At 47.8% G+C, this 21,039-nt stretch overlaps 1 protein-coding gene across 2 annotated transcripts; it reads right to left on the bottom strand.

Moving 5' to 3' along the window:
* Window positions 1-6,520: 6,520 nt before the first annotated feature.
* LOC117066930 (alanyl-tRNA editing protein Aarsd1) lies at window positions 6,521-18,846 on the bottom strand. 2 transcript variants are annotated; one of them, XM_033182882.1, is made up of 12 exons: window positions 18,750-18,846; window positions 18,476-18,604; window positions 15,168-15,327; window positions 13,143-13,200; window positions 12,717-12,873; window positions 12,506-12,622; window positions 12,146-12,276; window positions 11,776-11,842; window positions 11,492-11,583; window positions 10,019-10,073; window positions 8,114-8,208; window positions 6,521-6,723 (listed from the first exon to the last, which is right to left on the bottom strand). In XM_033182882.1, exons 1-12 carry the CDS (start codon window positions 18,786-18,788, stop codon window positions 6,588-6,590), a joined length of 1,236 nt encoding a protein of 411 aa, XP_033038773.1. In that variant the 5' UTR covers window positions 18,789-18,846; the 3' UTR covers window positions 6,521-6,587. The 2 variants fall into 2 exon arrangements, with proteins under 2 accessions (XP_033038773.1, XP_033038774.1); XM_033182883.1 differs by lacking the exons at window positions 8,114-8,208; window positions 10,019-10,073.
* Window positions 18,847-21,039: the final 2,193 nt, after the last annotated feature.

The raw sequence follows: 21,039 nt of genomic DNA, 5'->3' as shown, positions 1-21,039 counted from the left end.
TGTAATCCCAGCACTTTGGGAGGCCGAGGTGGGCAGATCACCTGAGGTCAGGAGTTCAAGACCAGCCTGGCTATCATGCTAAAACCCCGTCTCTACTAAAAATACAAAAATTAGCTGGGCGTGGTGGCGGGCGCCTGTAATCCCATCTACTCAATAGGCTGAGGCAGGAGAATCGCTTGAAGGGATGCGGAGGCTGCAGTGAGCCGAGATCACACCATTGCACTCCAGCCTGGGCAACAGAGTGAGACTATGTCTCAAAACAAAAAACAAATTGTGGCCGGGCGCGGTGGCTCAAGCCTGTAATCCCAGCACTTTGGGAGGCCGAGACGGGCGAATCACGAGGTCAGGAGATCGAGACCATCCTGGCTAACACGGTGAAACCCCGTCTCTACTAAAAAATACAAAAAACTAGCCGGGCGAGGTGGCAGGCGCCTGTAGTCCCAGCTACTCGGGAGGCTGAGGCAGGAGAATGGCGTAAACCCGGGAGGCGGAGCTTGCAGTGAGCTGAGATCCGGCCACTGTACTCCAGCCTGGGCGACAGAGCGAGACTCCGTCTCAAAAAAAAAAAAAAAAAAAATTGTATATATTTATCATGTACATGAAGTTCTGAAATATGTATATATTGTGGGATGGCTCAATCTAGCTAATTAACATATGCATTACCTCACATGCCTATCATTTATTGTGGTGAGAACACTTAAAATCTACTCTCTTAGGGCGGGAGTGGTGGCTCACCCATGTAATCCCAACACTTTGGGAGGCGGAGGCGGGTGGATCACCTGAAGTCAGGAGTTCGAGACCAGTCTGGTGAACATGGTGAAACCCTGTCTTTACTAAAAATACAAAAATTAGCTGGGCGTGGTGGTGGGTGACTGTGATCCCAGCTACTCGGGAGGCTGAGGCAGGAGAATTGCTTGAACCCAGGAGAAGGAAGTTGCCATGAGCTGAGATCACACCACTGCACCCCAGCCTGGGCGACAAGAGCAAAACTCCATCTCAAAACAACAACAACAACAAAACACTACTGTCTTTGCAGTTTTCAAGAATGCAATACATCAGTTTTTGGTGGTTTTGTTTTTTTGAGATTGAGTCTTGCTCTGTCGCCCAGACTAGAGGGCAGTGGCGCAATCTCAGCTCAACAACCTCTGCTTCCTGGGTTCAAGTGATTCTCCTGCCTCAGCCTCCCGAGTAGCTGGTACTACAGGTGTGTGCCACCACACTCAGCTAACTTTTGTATTTTTAGTAGAGCTGGGGTTTCACCACGTTGACTAGGCTGTTCATGAACTCCTGACCTCAAGTGATCTGCCCGCCTCAGCCTCTCAAAGTGCTGGGATTATAGACATGAGCCACCACGCCTGGCCTAATACATTGTTATTAAACACCTATAGTCATTGTGTAGTACTACAGTTATCTTAAATTTATTTCTCCTATCTTGGTCAACCAAGGTGGCACAGGCCTGTAATCCCAGAACTTCAGGAGGCCAAGGCAGGAAGATCACTTGAGCTCAAGAGTTCAAGACCAGCCTGGGCAACATGGCAAGACCCTTTCTCCGCAAAAGTAGAAAAAAAGTAGCCAGGTGTGGTGGTGTGCACCTGTAGTCCCAGTTACTCAGGAGGCTGAAGTGGGAGGATCGCTTGAGCCCAGGAAAGTCAAGGCTGCAATGAGATAAGATTTCCACTGTACTCCAGCCCAGGAAACAGAGTAAGACCTTGTCTTACAAAAAAAAGCAAACAAGCCCACAAGCAGACAAAAAAAAAAAAAAAAAATCAAAAAATGTATTCCTCCTAATAGTGTGTATCCTTTGACCAACAACTCCTCAACCCCTCTCCCTCTTCTGAACTCTTGGCTTTGAGGTTGGTGTTTTAAAATAAATAGGGATATTTACTAACAGGCCTCTGCCACAGGTCACTTCTGCAGGGAGTTTATCGCTCAGCAAGAGAGAGAGAGCTGTCCCTGTGGGAGCCTCTTCTGCTCCAGACACAACTCCAGCTCAGTTAACTAAGTCCTGCTTGTTCCTTAGTTTGGAGCCTGGCACTCTGCCTGTAGTATTTTGCACAGAAGATACAGACCTTTCTAGAGAAAGAAGGAAATTCCTCCATCACTTGTTCCCAAACATCCCTGCTTGCCCTCTGTTAAGAACACTTTAGTCATAGTTTGGATCAAATTCAGGAAAGGAATGGGAGACACAGACACTTTCTGAAAAAGATTTTTTTCATTAGGGCAAACACTGTCTGTTTTCCCGTTGGTACCAGGTGGGGCCCTGGAGTTTATTTAAGTTCTCATTCAGGGAAAGACCTGGCATTCTAGCATAGCTTGGCCGACTCACTGGTTTCCACTCAGGACTCCAAGGCAGGGTGGAGCATAGGACACTGGCACAATGCCTTCCTGAATTCAGTCTGTGGGTTTTTTTTGGTGGTGGTGGTGGTTGGTTTTGGTTTTGGTTTTTGTTTTTGAGACGGAGCTTTGCTCTTGTTGCCTAGGCTGGATGGAGTGCAATGATGTGATCTTGACTCACTGCAACCTCTGCCTCCCGGGTTCAAGCAATTCTCCTGCCTCAGCCTCCAGAGTAGCTGGGATTGCCCCTTTTATATTTTTAATACAGGCGGGTTTCTCCATGTTGGTCAGGCTGGTCTTGAACTCCCAACTTCAGGTGATCCACCGGACTCAGCCTCCCAAAATGCTGGGATTACAGGCGTGAGCCACTGTGCCTGGCCCTGAATTCAGTCTGTCTACTGCTCTGGGTTTCTTTCACCTGATACCTTTCGTCTTTCATACATCTGTTCCAGTACCTACATGCTTCACACTGGTGGAAGCTACAGCAGCTGTCTTCAGCAATTCATGGGTATGTGCGTAAAAAAATTTCCTTAGAAGCCCAGGAGTCCCCCTTACTGTTTCTGTGCCGTAAAATGGGTTATAGCAATATTCCAGAATATATAATCTGTGTGTGTGTGCCTAAAACTCGATTACTCCAATAAATGAACTCAAAAATATTTCCTGGTGAACCTCATAAAAGACAATCCACCCCTTCCCCTGAACATACTCTGTTCTCCTCCCCTTCTCCCTGGGGCATTGGATTAGGGCCCCAGTGACAGGAAAGAATGACATCACCAATTCAAAAACTGCTGCTTTATTTTCTTTCTTTATACAACCAATTACCATTTTCACATAATTTGCTCAAGTGTTTATGCCTTTTCTTATTTCACAAGGTTTCTTCCTTCTTAGGACACCCAGTTCATGTCCCCATTTTCAGGTCAAGAAACTGAAGCTCAGGGAGTCTCAGCAGGGAGACCAGACCTCCAGGCTACCTTAACACAGTCTGAGTTTATGACTATTGTTCTGGCATGAGGTTTGCCTAACTTTGGATATTAAAATTATATGGTCGTTCTAGGTCTAAGTGACCAGAACCCACCTGAGTGGTGTTGAGCAAGAGTGGCCTCCCAGGTCACTTCGTTTTGTTGCACCTGCTGTGTTCTGAATGTTTGTGTACCCCTAAAAATTCATATGTTGAAATCCTAACCCCCTAAGTGACATTAGGAGGTGGGCCCTTTGGGAGGTGATTAGATCGCAGGAACAGAGCCTTCATGAATGAAATTAGTGCATTATAAAAGAGGCCCAAGAGGGCTGGGCGCGGTGGCTCATGCCTGTAATCCCAGCACTTTGGGAGGCTGAGGTGGGCGGATCACCTGAGGTCAGGAGTTCGAGACCAGCCTGGCCAACATGGTGAAACCCCATCTCTACTAAAAATACAAAAAATTAGCTAGGTAGGGTAGCAGGCACCCATAATCCCAGCTACTCGGGAGGCTGAGGCAGAATCACTTGAACCTGGGAGGCAGAGGTTGTAGTGAGCCGAGATCGTGCCATTGCACTCCAGCCTGGGCAACAAGAGTAAAACTCCATCTCTGTCTCAAAAAGAAAAAAAAAAAAAAGGCCCAAGAAAGACCCCTTACCCTTTGTATCATGTGAGGACACAGCAAAAAGATGGTTATCCCTGAACCAGTATTTGAACCTTTACACCAGACACCGAATTTGCCAGCTTCCCAGCCTCCACAACTGTGAGAAATACATTTTTGTTGTTTATAAGCTACCTAGATTTTATTTTATTATAGCAGTCAGATCAGACTAAGGCACACCCTAAAGAAACAAACACAGAAAGGGACAGAGATCTCACACACAAATTCACATGGGTCTCCGTTCAAGGGAATCCTGCCTGAGTCACAAAAGTAAGGAAGCGTCTGTGAAGCAAATATTTCCCTTTCTCCCATTAATGGACCCATTTTGTATAGCATGAGTCTTACACTATAGTTTTATCTAAAACATGGCACTCTGAGAAAAGCAAGATGCAGAAGAGTACACAGTGTGCTACCATTTATGTTTCAAAAGAGGGAAGATTTATATACATTTATTTTTTAAAATACTACCAGAGGGATATATGAGAAATTGATAACAGGCTGGGCATGGTGGCTCACGCCTGTAATCCCAACAGTGGAAGGCCAAGGTGGACAAATTGCTAGAACCCAGGAGTTCAAGACTAGTGTGGGCAACATGGCAAAGCACTGTCTCTAGAAAAAATACAAAAAATTAGCCAGGTGTGGTGGTGTGCAACTCTAGTCCCAGCTACTCAGAGGGCTGAGATGGGAGGATCACCTGTTCCCGGGGAAGTTGAGACTGCAGTGAGCCATGATTGTGCCACTGCACTCCAGCCTGGGCAACAGAGTGAGACTATGCCTCAAAAAAAAAAAAAAAAGGCCAGGCATTGTGGCTCATGCCTGTAATCACAGCACTTTGGGAGGCTGAGGCTGGTGGATCACCTGAGGTCAGGAGTTTGAGACCAGCCTGGCCAACATGGTGAAACCCCATCTCTACTAAAAATACAAAATTAGCTGGGCATGGTGGCACATGCCTGTAATCCCAGCTACTCAGGAGGCTGAGGCAGGAGAATCACTTGAACTCGGGAGGTGGAGGTTGTGGTGAGTCAAGACCACGCCATTGCACTCCAGCCTGGGCAACAAGAGCGAAACTCTGTTTAAAAAAAAAAAAATTAAGTGATTGATTCTGAAGAAAGAAATTGGGTAACTCAATGGCAGGGTTGAAGGAAACTTTTGGTGGTACACACCTGTAATCCCAACTACTTGGGTGGCTGAGGCACAAGAATTGCTTGAACCCAAGAAGCAGAGGTTGCAGTGAGCCAAAATCATGCCACTGCACTCCAGCCTAGGTGAGAGAGCAAGACTGCCTCCAAAAAAAAAAAAAAAAACAAGTTCCTTTCAGGGTTAGAAGAATAAATAGCTGAACACAGCCACAGCCACAGGTTATCTCCCCTGGGTGTCAGTTTTTGTATTTCTCCTCTGTTATTTCATCTTGACTGTCTAGGCCTTAACCATCTTTGTTCTAGCTAGTTGTAACTGGATCTTTGTTTTATCACCTTTCCTAGATGTGCAAATCCAGTATTTCTACCCAGATCTGTGAAACTTCAAAGCCTGTGCTCCTAAACATATTATGTTTCCATTTGCTCTATTGCTGATGAAAGATGAGCTTAAGTCTTCCGTTGATTACAGATTTATCTATTTCTTTGAGATCTGTCAATATCTGCTTTAGGTATTTTGAGACTGTTATTAGATGCATACAAATTTAGAACTGTTATATTTTTCATCATTACATGTCCCTCTTAATCTCTTACTTTAACCCTTTTCCTGTTTGCCCTGAGAATACTCGCCAGTGTCACTTGCAGCTGCAGCACTGACCCCAAGAAGGTGACAATGCTGTCAACATTCCACATTGATACTGTGATTGAAGTAGACAACAGAAATGGAAAGAAAACTAAGAAGCCAGCCGGGCACAGTGGCTCATGCCTGTAATCCCAGCACTTTGGGAAGCCAAGGTGGGCGGATCACGAGGTCAAGAGGTGGAGACCATCCTGGCCAACACAGTGAAACCCCATCTCTACTGAAAATACGAAAATTAGTTGGGCATGGTGGTGCGAGCCTGTAGCCCCAGCTACTCGGGAGGCTGAGGCAGGAGAATCGCTTGAACCCAGGAGGTGGAGGTTGCAGTGAGCCGAGATCATGCCACCACACTCCAGACTGGTGACAGAACCAGACTCCATCTCAAACAAAAACAAAACAAAAACAAAAAAATTAGCCAGGCATGGTGGCACATACCTGTAATCCTGGCTACTCTGGAGGCTGAGGTAGGAGATCACATCACTATATCCAGCTTGGGCAACAGAGCAAGAGTCCTTCTCAGGGGGCGGGGCAGGGGGGTGGGGGCAGGAAAAAGCCATGTATCTTTGTGGATTTTAACAAAAATATGGGAGCAGTGGACTCAGCTGATCAGGTGTTCATTTCTTATCCGACTGAGTGCAAAAGCACAAGGTTTGGTGTAAATTATTCCACCACCTTCCAAACATTACAGTGCAGGAACTAAATTAGAAAATTATCTATTTACAAACAGAAAGTAACTAGGAAAGCACACTGGAGTATACGGTATGACTTAGTCATAAATACAAGTGGTATCACAACCATTCTGAGTCAAACTATTTTATTGACCAAAAGATGCCTGTGGAAACAGGAGGTGAGTACCCTAAGCCCTCACTCCTTAGCACTCTGCGTGCTGATGTAGTCCTGGAGAAGCACCTGCACCTCCGTCCGCCGGCTCATCTTGGTGGCCTTGCCCTGAAAACGGCCTTTCTTCCCTGCTCCTTTGCCTTCCAGGACCTCAGCCACCCTGGGGAACAGAAGTGTATAGTCAGGGAGACTTTGAGGGAAAAGTCACACAAAAAAGGGCAGCTCTGAGTCTTTTTCCAGGGACTAGGGGAGGGATAAGAAGAGTAGATGACTTCTAGGAATGTTTCTTAAAAACACTTGCACATAGGCTGGGGGTGGTGGCTCACACCTGTAATCCCAGCACTTTGGGAGGCCAAGGCGGGTGGACTACCTGAGGTCAGGAGTTCAAGACCAGCCTGACCAACAGGATGAAACCCCGTCTTTACTAAAAATACAAAACTTAGCCGAGTGTGGTGGTATACGCCGTAATCCCAGCTACTCGGGAAGCTGAGACAGGAGAATCGCTTAAACCTGGAGGCAGAGGTTGCAATGAGCCGAGATCGTGCCATTGCACTCCAGCCTGGGCAACAAGAGTGAAACTTCGTCTCAAAAAAACACTTGCACGTGTGCACAAAGATATATGTACCATGATCACATAAGAGTAAATAACTAAAAACAACATCAGTGTCTATGAATTGGGCTAGATAAATTATGTTAATCTCTAGGGAGCAGGGTGAGCACCTGTAATCCCAGCACTCTGGAAGGCCAAGGCGGGAGGATCACTTGAGGTCAGGAGTTTGAGACCAGACTGGCCAACATGGTAAAACTCTATCTGTACTAAAAATACAAAAAAATTGGCTGGGTGTGGTGGCGTGCACCTATAATCCCAGTTACTTGAGTGGCTGAGGCAGGAGAATTGCGTAAACCCAGGAGGTGGTGGCTGCAGTGAGCTGAGATCATGCCACTGCACTCCAGCCTGGGCGACAGAGTGAGACTCCATCTCAAAAAACAAAAACAAACACACTTCATAAAAACAAAAACAAAAACATACATGTGAGATGTGGATGGCCGGGCGCGGTGGCTCAAGCCTGTAATCCCAGCACTTTGGGAGGCCGAGGCAGGCGGATCACGAGGTCAGGAGATCGAGACCATCCTGGCTAACATGGTGAAACCCCGTCTCTACTAAAAATACAAAAAACTAGCCGGGCGAGGTGGCGGGCGCCTGTAGTCCCAGCTACTCGGGAGGCTGAGGCAGGAGAATGGCGTAAAACCCGGGAGGCGGAGCTTGCAGTGAGCTGAAATCCGGCCACTGCACTCCAGCCCGGGCGAAAGAGCAAGACTCCGTCTCAAAAAAAAAAAAAAAAAAAAAAAAGAGAGATGTGGAGCTAAAAGACCCTCATCTGTCAAACTGGAAATGACAGTAGTAACAATTATCTCCGCTCAGCCCACCTCACATGCCCATGATGTAAATAAATGAGATCGCAGATGTGACGGTCCTTTGAGTCAGTAAAGGAATGTATCTGTAGGATACAGGCTCTACTACATGTGCAAGAGAGTCCACCTAGGATTACCTGGGCCCCAGGGTTTCCACAGACGCAGGTGGCCCTGCCAGTAAGAAGAGTCCAGCACCTTTCTCATCGCCCACGGTTAAGAATAGGAGGGTCTCCTAGGAGGTAAGACAAGGAGATAAGCCCTGATACTTAAGGATGTAGAGTCAACCCCCCTAAACCCTGCACTCTCTTCAATCTTAAGAACAGATTACTTCCCCCTAAACCACCAAGTGACGCTCCTGATGAATGATAATCCCCCTCCACACTGGCCCACCAGGGCCAAGAAACTTTTTGAGGACAACTACGGGAACTTAGGTGAAACATTAAGGCAGCAGCAGAAGACTGCTGATCCTGGCTAAGCATAAAATGCCTTTCATGGTTTCACTCTCGCAAACTTTTCCCTACCATACGTCCTTTCCCTGCCACTGCCTAAACCACCAGATTTCCCTCTGCCCGGCTGCCTCTGCCCCTTGTCTGTCTGATGACTTCTAAGCAGTCTTCAAGGCCCCCTTCCCTGAAACCTCCCTATCCTTCAGTAATATACTCCTTCACCTCTAGCATTCATCACTCTATCATTCTAAATTATAAATGTCAACACACAAATTTGTCCTCCAGACTAGAACATGAGCTCCTTGAGAATCAGTTCTGTCTATACAGAAGAATTATGAAAAGAAAGATACACAATGCTTTACCGACAGTAGGCATTCCAAAGAAGGGTTTTGGAGTAAATACAAAAGAGATAGTGGAGCATGGTGGCTCATGCTTGCAGTCCCAACTACTCAGGAGGCTGAAGTGGGAGGATTGCTTGAGCCCAGGAGTTCAAGACTGCAGTGAGCCATAATCACACCACCGCACTCCAGCCTGGGTGACAGAGCAAGACTCTGTCTCTGAAACAAACAAACAAACGAACAAACAGACAGACCTGGAAATCTCTAGGCTAGAGACCATCAGGAGTGGGAAGAATAAAGCCAGAGGAAGAGGAAAATGGATGGGGATGGCTTTCAAAGGGGCTTGCCCACTCCTGTATTCACTTTTTTTTTTTTGAGACAGTCTGTGTTGCCCAGGCTGGAGTACAGTGGCGCAATCTCAGCTCACTGCAACCTCAGCCTCCCAGGTTCAAGCAATTCTCCTGCCTCAACCTCCCAAGTAGCTGGGTCTACAGGCACCCACCACCACACCCAGCAAATTTTTGTTTTGTTTTGAGACAGAATCTCACTCTGTAGCCCAAGCTAGAGTGCTGCGGCACAATCTCAGCTCACTGCAACCTCCACCTACCGGGCTCAAGAGATTCTCGTACCTCAGCCTCCTGAGTAGCTGGGATTACAGGCACACGCCACCATGCCTGGCTAAATTTTTGTATTTTAGTAGAGACAGGGTTTCACCATGTTGCCCAGGGTGGCCTCAAACTCCTGAGCTCAGGCAATCCACCCGCCTTGGCCTCCCAAAGTGCTGGCATTACAGACGTGAGCCACCATGTCCGGCCTGATTTTTCTATTTTTAGTAGAGATGGGGTTTCACCATATTGGCTAGGCTGGTCTCCTGACCTCAAGTGATCCACCCACCTTGGCCTCCCAAAGTGCTGGGATTACATGCATGAGTCACCGTGACCAGCCCACCCCTGTATTTCTAATATTGGATCCTCAGCACACATAAACCTGAATGGCTCTGAGGAACTAGAACTCTGATGAAAGGAGCTCAGAAGCTGATAAACATACAGCCCCAGAAAGAGCAATAACATAGATCTAGCTCAACACCTAAAACAGAGCTTGGCACATAGCTAGTGCTAAGAAAACAGTATTGAATGAATGGCTATTTCCTACTCCTCATGTGTTCATGTGGAGGGACTTCAGCTAAACTAATGCCCCTCACTTATGTCTCCCTAGGTCTCTATCCAGGCTGGGGTAGAGAATCTCATGCTCCTCTTACCTCTGACCCAATCTCATTGGCAATGATATTCATGAACTCTGAATCACCCTCCTTCCTACAACAAAGGACACAGACATGAAACCCAGGTTGGAGTGGTGGCTGTGAAACTGCAGGAAGCCTGGCCCCTCCTTCTGAAGTTGGCCTTGCTGCTGCCTGTTTGTACACATAAAGTCCCACATCCCTTAGCCAAGAGAAAGTACTGGCTGAGAGCCAGCAAGTTGCCCTTCTCAGCCTCTGCAGTTTGGATTCAACCTCCAGGTTTGTCTCTATCTCCCTTAAATAGGATTCACCAGGATAAGCAGAAATCTGTTAAGAGAGTAAAGTAAGTAGGGGACAATCCTAAAGAAAGATACAGGCTGGACGCAATAGCTCACACCTATAATGCCAGCACTTTGGGAAGCCGAGGTGGGCAGATCACTTGAGGTCAGGAGTTCAGAACCAACCTGGCCAACATGGGGAAACCCCATCTCTACTAAAAATACAAAAGTTAGCCTGGTGTGGTGGCACATGCCTGTGATCCCAGCTACTCAGAAGGCTGAAGCACGAGAACTGCTTGAACCCGGGAGGCAACGGTTACAGTGAGCCAAGATCATGCCACTGCACTCCAGACACAGTAAGACTCCATCTCAAAAAACAAAACAAAACAAAACAAAACAAAAAAACAGGCCGGGCGCAGTGGCTCAAGCCTGTAATCCCAGCACTTTGGGAGGCCGAGGCAGGCGGATCACGAGGTCAGTAGATCGAGACCATCCTGGCTAACATGGTGAAACCCCGTCTGTACTAAAAAATACAAAAAACTAGCCAGGCGAGGTGGCGGGCGCCTGTAGTCCCAGCTACTCGGGAGGCTGAGGCAGGAGAATGGCGTGAACCTGGGAGGCAGAGCTTGCAGTGAGCTAAGATCTGGCCACTGCACTCCAGCCTGGGCGACAGAGCGAGACGCTGTCTCAAAAAAAAAAATTAAAAAAAAAAAAAGATACAGAGTTATAGCAAAGATGTTAACATCAAACCCAGGAGGCCTGGTAGGTAACATATTTCTTTTTTTTTTTTTTGAGATGGAGTCTCACTCTGTCGGTCCAGGCCGGAATGCTGTGGTGTGATCTCCACTCACCACAACCTCTGCCTCCTGGGTTCAAGTGATTCTCCTGCCTCAGCCTCCCAAGTAGCTGGGACTACAGGCATGTACCACCATGCCTGGCTAATTTTTGTACTTTTAGTAGAGAAGGGGTTTCACCATGCTGGCCAGGCTGGTTTCAAACTCCTGACCTTGTAATCCACCCGCCTCAGCCTCCCAAAGTGCTGGGATTACAGGCATGAGCCACTGCGCCTGGCCAGTAACATATTTCTTAGGATCTACCCAACCTTGAGAATACCAGTGAGCAATCCACCTCCCACTGTACATTGCATATAGAGAAGACACTGAGCCCTAAGCCCAGCACAGTCCCCATTCCTTGTCTCCAGCTCCTAATTTCTCACCTGTGTAACATGACCACACCTCCCCAGTCTGGGCTGTTCCTGAGGCTATGGGCAATGTGCCCAGCCAGGTCTCTGAGCAGATTCAGGTTATTCTGAAATGGATATGGTAACTCAGTAGATAAATGGAAAAAGGATAACAATACAGAGTATCAGCTTCCCTCCACCTCATTCTCCCCTCACTCCTACTTTGACAAACTACACATTGGCTTCGGCAGAAGACCAAGTCTGCAGAGCCTATTCTAGGCAGGGCCCATGCCCTCTCTACCTGCCATGGAATAAATCACCTTCTGCAGGATCTTGGTGGAGTTCTGGAGCTTTTTCACTGCTTCCACATGATCCTCTGCTCCACACCTGCAAGAGAAAGGTCAGTGGAAACCTGCGCAGCCTCCCAGTTGTTTCTGATGTTGGGGACATAAATCAGTAACTTCCTTCTTGCTATGGTGCCTCCCTGCAGTCAGGGATCAGGAGATACTCTGAGGAGGTCTCTTAGGCAACTGGGAGAAAATATACGAAGGAATTAACTGTTTTTCATGGTTCTGATTGACTATCCAAAGCACTTTATCATTTACGATTGCATCTTATCTCCCAGAAGTAAGAGATTATGTCCAAAATCTCAGCAATGGGAGGCAACTGAAGGTACTGAAAGACGCATACTTAAGCAGAGCAGTCAGTGCTTTTTCAGTTCCATGACTTCTCTCCATCCACTTCAGCACCCGGTTCCCAGCCAGAAATATCAGGTTGGTTTTGTTCTTTTTCCCCTTCTCAGTGCCCAGAATCTTAATGACCTACACGAGGCAAGGGGGTAACACACACACACACGTGGGCGCGTGCGTAAACCACAGCAGATCCTAGAACCTGAAGGTAGGAGAAACCTATCTTTTCCTCAGCTCTGAAACAGTGAAGGGGAGATTTCACTTAGGACTCCTCGATTATCCCCCTCTCCCACTCCCAGCCCCATGTGATCCCCCTCCCCAATCCCTCTTCTCAGCCACTCCATAGCCCTTCCTCACTTACCTGAAGGTCACTGAGATTGCTCACATGGGTCCCACAGCACATGTTGGAATCAACGCCCTTAATGCTAACAACACGAATGGGCCCAGCATGATCATCTGGCAAACCCCGGCCTCTCACCTGGACTCAAGGAGAGCGGAGGGACTGTCTGAATCTGATGAGGAACGCTTGGAGAACCATTTTGCAGAAGCCACCCCTCTGCCTCTGCCCTTACCTGCTCCACCTCAGGATCATCCAGGCTCAATTCTCGGACATTCACAGGCAGCCGATCTCTGATTTTTTCATTGACGCTCTGCTCAATGGCAGCTACTTGCTCTGCAGTCATAGAGGGGGTGTCCAGCTCAATTGCACTCCGAAATCTCCCTAACTCCCTATCAGAAGTAGAGTGGCCAAAGATAACGCATCTTACTGAACAAGAAAAGCTGAAAGCTTTTCCTCTAGAAACTGGAACAAGCATACCGTCTCACCCCCCTTTTTTTTTTTTTGAGACAGGCTTGCTCTGTCACCCATGCTGCCATTTGGTGGCAATCACAGTTCACCACAGCCTTAATCTCCCTGGCTCAAGCAATTCTCCCACCTCCGCCTCCCTCCCAGTACTGGGATGGGCCTGCCTACAGTTAGTCTTATGCCTGCCACTCACCATGATGTTGTCTTCAGCTTAAATAGATGGTCAGCAACTGCCGTGATGAGATGCTGCCCTAAGCAAAGAGAGCAAGAGACAGGAGAAAAGTGAGAAGTCCACATACTCCCACAATGATAAAATAGAGCCACAATGATAAAAGCACAGAAATTATCCTTGTTGAAGACCTTCTAAGCACTTGGTAATACACTTTAGATACTTTATTGAAAATCACAATGAGAATTCTGCAAGAGGCCTTGTGATACCATTTCATAGATGAGGAAATTGAAGCCTCGAGAGATCAAATAACTTGCCATGGCAATGTAACTTATAAGGGGCTGGACGTGAACTTAAGTTCTTTTTTTTGAGACAGTTCCATTTTGTTGCCCAGGCTGGAGTGCAGGGGCTCACTGCAGCCTCCACCTCCCAGGATCAAGCAATTCTCGTGCCTCAGCCTCCTGAGTAGCTGGGATTACATACGTGCATCACCGCATCCAGCTAATTTTTCTACTTTTAGTAGAGACTGGGTTTCACCATGTTGGCCAGGCTGGTCTTGAACTCTTGACCTCAAGTGATCCACCCGCCTTGGCCTCCCACAGTGCTGGGATTACAGGTGTGAGCCACTGTGCCCAGTGAACTTAAGTTTCAATATGCAGCATTCATCCATTCAACAAGTACCTACCACATGCAAGGCACAGGGCTTGACATAAGAGATACAGCAGGCCGGGCGCGGTGGCTCAAGCCTGTAATCCCAGCACTTTGGGAGGCCGAGATGGGCAAATCACGAGGTCAGGAGATCAAAACCATCCTGGCTAACATGGTGAAACCCCATCTCTACTAAAAATACAAAAATTAGCCAGACGTGGTGGTGCATACCTATGATCCCAGCTACTCAGGAGGCTGAGGCAGGAGAATCGCTTGAACCCAGGAGGAGGAGATTGCAGTGATCCAAGACTATGCCACTGCATGCCAGCCTAGGCGACAGAGCGAGACTGTGTCTCAAAAAAAAAAATTATTATTTCTTTTATTTATTTTTTTCAGATGGAGTCTTGCTCTGTTGTCCAGGCTGGTGTGCAGTGGTGCCCTCTCAGCTCACTGCCACCTCCGGCTCCCGGGTTCAAGCAATTATTCTGCCTCAGCCTCCCAAGTAGCCAGAACTCGGGTGGAGCCAGAGTGAATGTGGGGCAATCAATTAGGAAACTGTTAGAGAGGTCCAGGGTGAAGACAGTTAGGCGCTGGGACTAGGATGACAGTGACCGTGGAAAGAAGTGGACAGACTTAGAAAACAAACCAAAAGGCCGGGCAGGGTGGCTCATAACTGTAATCCCAGCACTTTGGGAGGCCGAGGTAGGTGGATCATCTGAGGTCAAGAGCTCAAGACCAGCCAGACCAACATGGTGAAACACCATCTCTACTAAAAATACAAAATTAGCCGGGCATGGTGGTGGGTGCCTATAATCCCAGCTACTCGGGAGGCTGAGGCTGGAGAATCGCTTGAACCCAGGAGGCAAAGGTTGCAGTGAGCCGAGATTATGCCACTGTACTCCAGCCTGGGCGACAGAGTGAAACTCTGTTAAAAAAAAAAAAAAAAAAAAGAAACGAAACGAATAGGACTCAGTGACTGGCTGGCTGTCTACACCTGAAGAGGTATCTGGAATGACTTCCAGAACTTGAGTGACTAGGTGTATCCTGATGCCCTGCAATGAACACACCGGATGCTAATGAAAGACCAGGAGGGAGGGGAAGGCTTTTTGTTTCATTTTGGACATTTTGAGTTTGAAAGGTTGTGAGACATCCAGATGGAGATATCAAGTGGGAAGTTGATAATACCTAAATCCAGCAGTTATTCTAATACTTTTTTTTACTTCAATTGTTCATGTTGCTGTTATAACATTTAGCACATCCTTCCTGAATTACAGCTGATTCTGAATAGTCTGTCTCTTCCAAAAGGTTAACTCCTACAGAACCCAAACTATGTCTCAGTCATCATGGCATCCCCATACACGGCAACTGCCCTGGTGTTATGTCCCCCATCCCAGCCTTTACCTGAATGCTGCTGCATGTGGTCAAACCTCCGCTCCCAGTCTACCCGGACCAGAACCTGGCTTCCTGGATCCAGGGGTGTCTGTGTGAAATGATCAGCCTGCTCCCCGCGGCGAGTCACTCTCAGCACAGAGATGTCATTGATTGTACCACGGTCATCAGGCTGATGGAAATAAGTAAACATAATCAATGGCAAGGCAGGGCTCACCCTAACTCCTAGGTACAAAGACCCTCTAGGGTGAGAGACAGACCCAGAATTTGGGCTCCCTAAGGGAGATGGAGAAAGCAATGCCAAGTGAGATGAGTCCACTTTGTTCCATGAGAGGATTTTCAGTCCTTTTCATTCTAAACACCTATGTGTTGTGATCTTCAGAATAACAGAATTAAAAAAAGAGACTGTAACTATAGCATCAAAAATTTTAGTAAAACTCGAAGAACCTTAATCCTCAACTCTCATTGCCTTAGTCTAGATTCTTTAGTAGTCTCTAAAATGATCTGATTTGGGCCAGGCGCGGTGGCTCACGCCTGTAATCCCAGCACTTTGGGAGGCCGAGGCGGGCAGATCACGAGGTCAGGAGATCGAGACCATCCTGCCTAACATGGTGAATCCCCGTCTCTACTAAAAATACAAAAAAATTAGCCGGGCGTGGTGGCAGGCGCCTGTAGTTCCAGCTACTCGGGAGGCTGAGGAAGGAGAATGGTGTGAACCTGGGAGGCGGAGCTTGCAGTGAGCCAAGAACGTGCCACTGCACTCCAGCCTGGGTGACAGAGCGAGACTCTGTCTCAAAAAACTTAAAAAAAAAAAAGATCTGATTTTTTCTCCCTCCCTCCACTCCATCCTCTTGCAGTGCTACTAGAATTAGATTCAAAAATGTTCATTTAGTCTGGGCATGGTGACTTATTCCTGTAATCCCACCACTTTGGGAGGCCAAGGCAGGAGGATCGCTTAAGATCAGACTAGACAACATAGTGAGACCCCACCTCTATGAAAAATAAAAAATGAGCTGGCCATGATACTACCTGCTACTTTGGAGGCTGAGGTGGGAGAATCACTTGAGCCCAAAAGGTTGAGGCTGCAGTGTGCTATGATTGCGCCACTGCACTCCAGCCTGGGTGACAGAGTGAGATACTGTCTCATTAAAAGAAAAAAAAAAGGGCCGAGTGCAGTGGCTCACACTTGTAATCCCAGTACTTTGAAAGGTCAAGGCAGGCAGGTCACAAGGTCAGGAGATTGAGACCATCCTGGCCAACATGGTGAAACCCCATCTCTACTAAAATAGAAAAAATTAACTGGGCATGGTGGTGCGCACCTGTAGTCCCAGTTACTTGGGAGACTGAGGCAGGGGAATCGCTTGAACCTGGCAGACAGAGACTGCAGTGAGCCGAAATCATGCTGCTGCACTCCAGCCTGGCAACAGAGCAAGATACTGCCTTAAAAAAAAAAAAAAAAAGTTCATTTAAAACAGTTTCAAGTGCCAACTGCTTACAAGAGACTGTGCCAGCCCAAGACTAAAATGTAAACAAGATATGATGCCTCATGGAACTTAAGAGTCTAGAGAACAGAGGCTGGAAAACAGACACTTGCAATATGACCTATAACATGCCATAACATGAAAAAGTATATGATGCTAGAGAACCTCAAAGGAAAGAGACCTAACAGTCTTGGGGAATCAAAAAAGACTTCCTGAAAGAAAGGTTGCCTAAAATGAGACCTTCTATGGATACTTGAGGTCACAGGTTTTCCTTCAGCAGATCAGGGAAATCTTCACATTGGGAAAATCACCGTAATAATAACTGACATGAAATTGGAACTTTCTCAGTACCAAGTCTGCTGAACATGTTCTCTCATGTCACTTATTTGCTTAAGAACCTGCATGGAGGCCAGGGCAGTGGCTCACACCTGTAGGCCCAGCACTTTGGGAGGCCAAGGTGGGAGGACCGTTTGAGGCTAGGAGTTCAAGATAAGCCTGGGCAATAAAGTGAGACCTCATCTCTACAAAAAATCAGCCAAGCATGTTGGTTGTGTGCCTGTAGTCCCCACTACTGGAGAGGCTAAAACAGGAGGACTGCTTGAGTCTGGGAGTTCCAGGCTGCAGTGAGCTAGGATCAGGCCACTGCACTCCAGCCTGGGTGATATAGTAAGATCCTGTCTCTTAAAAATAAAAAAGAAAGAAAATAACCTGCATGGTTCACTGCAGTTTCCTGAATGAAGCCCACACACCTTAATACACCCTTTTTTTTTTTTTTCCTTTTGAGACACAGTCTTGCTCTGTCCTCCACGCTGAAGTGCAGTGGCACAATCTTAGCTCACTGCAACCTCAGTCTTCCGATTCAAGTGATTCTCATGCCTCGGCCTCCCAAGTAGCTGGGACTACAGGCACCTGCCAGTATGCCTGGTTAATTTTTAGTAGAGACAAGGTTTCATCATGTTGGTCAGGCTACTCGGGAGGCTGAGGCAGGAGAATCACCTGAACCCAGGAGCCGGAGGCTACAGTGAGCCGAGATTGTGCCACTGTGCTCCAGCTTGAGGACAGCGCTAGATTCTGTCGAAAGAAAGAAAAGAAAGACCGAAAGACCGAAAACGGGAGGGAGGGAGGGAAGGAGGGAAGGAGGGAGGGAGGGAGGGAGGAAGGAAGGAAGGAAGGAAGGGCCTTTCTCATAATGCCCACCTTTGTTGTTATCCTCCTCTTCCATGTTCACAATGTACCCCACTTGCGCTCATGCTGTACCTAGTCCTCATCACAGCACTGATAAGTATGCTCTCTGCTGTACTATTGTAACCCGTCTATCTCACCTGAACTCCTTCAGGAACATCTTTTTCAGTCCCTAACAAATACCCGAAGCTAATTCCTTCCTTGGGGCCTTTGCACCTGCTATTCTATCTGCTTGAATACGCCCCCTGCCCCCAGCACCACTAGATAATTGCAGAGACTCACCCTCTCACTTCGTTTAGGTCTCTACTGAAGTAAATTACCCTTCATCTACACACGTAACCTATCACTCTCTTTCCCTTTACTTGGTTTTCATTTATTACTTACTATACCTAACACGCACAATTGTCTTCAATAAACATTCCACGTATATAAAGGCACCGTGTTGTTCACCGGTTATCCTTACAGCCTGGAATAATATCTAGCATATGTTAAGTCTAGATAAGCATTTGCTGATAAATACTTATTAAATGAATAACAAAATGAATTAAGTTAAGGCTCATCTGAATTCATCATGGCTGAGAAAAAAGGGGCAGGAGAGCATTTCCTGCCTGAGCACAAAGAAATTTGGGGCTTCCTGGGAAGAGATTGGCTTGGTACCTGTCCCCCGCCCTCAGGGAAAAGCAATGTGTCTTCCAGCACTACGTGGAAACCGCTCAGCACTTTCTTGCCGTTGCTCCCTTCAGTCTGCAGCTCCGCGGGACGGCAGGAGACCACGGTGGTGGTGAACTGAAGGGAGAGGAATGAGAGAATAAGCCCCGACCCCAGCCCCAGCCCTCTCCACACCGGGACTGAATCCCTCCACGTGGCACCCTCTTCCCCAAACCGCCTTGCCGGCCGGGTAGTCTCAAGTGCCTCGCCCGTGACGCCGTACCTCTCGAGCATAGCTGTCACGCTGACACCGAAACGCCATATCTGCAGGCGCAGAGGGAGGCGCACGCGCAGAGAAGCCTGGGAGCGAACGGAGAGCGACGTGGGACAAACGTCATTAAGGGAGCGTGTCTGCGCAGAAGCAGGAGGGTAAAGAATAGAATGCGGTTTGGATAAATTTACTGAAAACGCGAATTGCATATTTGCTGAGTTGCTTAACGACTGTTCTAAGGCTTTGCAAAGGACAAGACCAGGAAGAAAACAAACAAACAAACAAAAACATCAAGCCTGTAATCCCAGCACTTTGGGAGGGCGAGACGGGCGGATCACGAGGTCAGGAGATCGAGACCATCCTGGCTAACACGGTGAAACCCCGTCTCTACTAAAAAATACAAAAAGCTAGCCGGGCGAGGTGGCTGGCGCCTGCAGTCCCAGCTACTCCGGAGGCTGAGGCAGGAGAATGGCGTAAACCCGGGAGGCGGAGCTTGCAGTGAGCTGAGATCTGGCCACTGCACTCCAGCCTGGGCGACAGAGCGAGACTCCGTCTCAAAAAACAAAAACAAAACAAAAACAAAAAACAAAAAAACCGCGGCCTGGACAAGGCACATGGTTTAGTGAGCCACTTTGGGCCCCAGGGATGTTAGTATTCCCAGCTGCATAGAGGCAAGTACGGGACTGGCATGGTTACTGAGCAGCGCTGCCCAGTAGAAATAGAAAGCAAGGGGGGAGTTTTGCTCTTGTTGTCCAGGCTGGAGTGCAATGGCGCGATCTCGGCTCACCGTAAACTCTGCCTCCTGAGTTCAAGTGATTCTCCTGTCTTGGCTTCACAAGTAGCTGGGATTACAGGCATGCACCACCACACCCGGATAATTTCGTATTTTTAGTAGAAACAAGGTTTCTCCATGATGGTCAGGCCGGTCTCGAACTCCCAACCTCAGGTGGCAGTCTCGGCCTCCCAAAGTGCTGGGATTACAGGCGTGAGCCACCACGCCCGGCCGAGAGGCAGGGTTTCGCTATGTTGGCCAGGCTAGTCTCGAACTCCAGGCCTGAGGTGATCCACCCGCCTCGACCTCCCCAAAATGCAAGGATTACAGGCGTGAGCCACCTCCTCCAGCTTGCAGGGAGCTGAGATCGTGCCACTGCATTACAGCCTGGGCAACAGAGCGAGACTCTGTCTCAAAAAAAAAAAAAAAAAACCGTCTCTACTAAAAATACAAAAATTACTCACGAGGCTGACGCAGGAGAATCGCTGGAACCCGGGAGGCGGGGTTGCAGTGAGCAGAGATTGCACCACTGCACTCCAGCCTGAGCAGCAGAGAGACTCTGTCTCAATTAAAAAATAATAATAATAAAGTAAGGCCGGTCGCGGTGGCTCACGCCTGTAATTCCAGCACTTTGGGAGGCCTAGGCAGGCGGATCACGAGGTCAGGAGATCCGAGACCATCCTGGCTAACACAGTGAAATCCCGTCTCTACTAAAAATACAAAAAAATAGCGGGCATGGTGGCAGGCGCCTGTAGTCCCAGCTACTCGGGAGGCTGAGGCAGGAGAATGGCGTGAACCTGGGAGGTGGAGCTTGCAGTGAGCGGAGATCGAGCCACTGCACTCCAGCCTGGGTGACAGAGCGAGACTCCGTCTCAAAAAAAAAAAAAGTAAACAGTTTGGCCAGCCTGGCCAACATAGTGAAACCCGTCTCTACTAAAAATACAAAAACATTAGCCAGGCGTCGTGGCACGTGCCTATATAATCCCAGCTATTTGAGAGGCCAAGGCGGGAGAATCACTTTAACCCGAGAGGGAGGGAGATTGCAGTGAGCCGAAATCGCGGCACTGCACTCCAGCCTGGGGAATTCAGCGAGACTCCGTCTCAAAATAAATAAATAAATAATAAAAATAAAAATAAAAAAATTAATTTAAGTTTTAAAAAATAGTTTGGGCCGGACACAGTGGCTCACATCTGTAATCCCAGCAGTTTGGGAGGCCAAGGTGCCTGGATCAGTTGAGGCCAGAAGTTTGATAGCAGCCTGGCCAACATGGCAAAACCCTGTGTCTACTAAAAATACAAAAATTAGCTCAGTGTGGTGGCAGGTGCCTGTAATCCCAGCTACTTAGGAGGCTGAAGCAGGAGAATCACTTGAACCTGGGAGGTGGAGGATGCCATTGACTGAGATCATGATACTGCACTCCAGCCTAGCTGACAGAGGGAGACTACATCTCAAAAAAATAAAAGCAAATTAAACCAGGTACTAATTTGTATCTTGTCAAATATCTGAAACCTTTTAGAGAATGGAACACT

This window comes from Trachypithecus francoisi, unplaced genomic scaffold (genome assembly GCF_009764315.1).
Source record: "Trachypithecus francoisi isolate TF-2019V2 unplaced genomic scaffold, Tfra_2.0 Lachesis_group20, whole genome shotgun sequence".
In the NCBI taxonomy this organism is placed as follows: Eukaryota; Metazoa; Chordata; class Mammalia; order Primates; family Cercopithecidae; genus Trachypithecus; species Trachypithecus francoisi.
Note: the sequence above shows the minus strand (reverse complement) of the source record. Positions and strands in the feature narration are given on the sequence as shown.

Coding starts and splice junctions, on each gene's coding strand:
- LOC117066930 (XM_033182882.1), bottom strand. CDS start 18,788: ATGGCGTTTCGGTGTCAGCGTGACAGCTATGCTCGAGAG. Junction 18,605..18,749: donor GTGACAGCTATGCTCGAGAG/GTACGGCGTCAC, acceptor CTCTCCCTTCAG/TTCACCACCACCGTGGTCTC. Junction 13,201..15,167: donor CCACATGCAGCAGCATTCAG/GTAAAGGCTGGG, acceptor CTCTTTGCTTAG/GGCAGCATCTCATCACGGCA.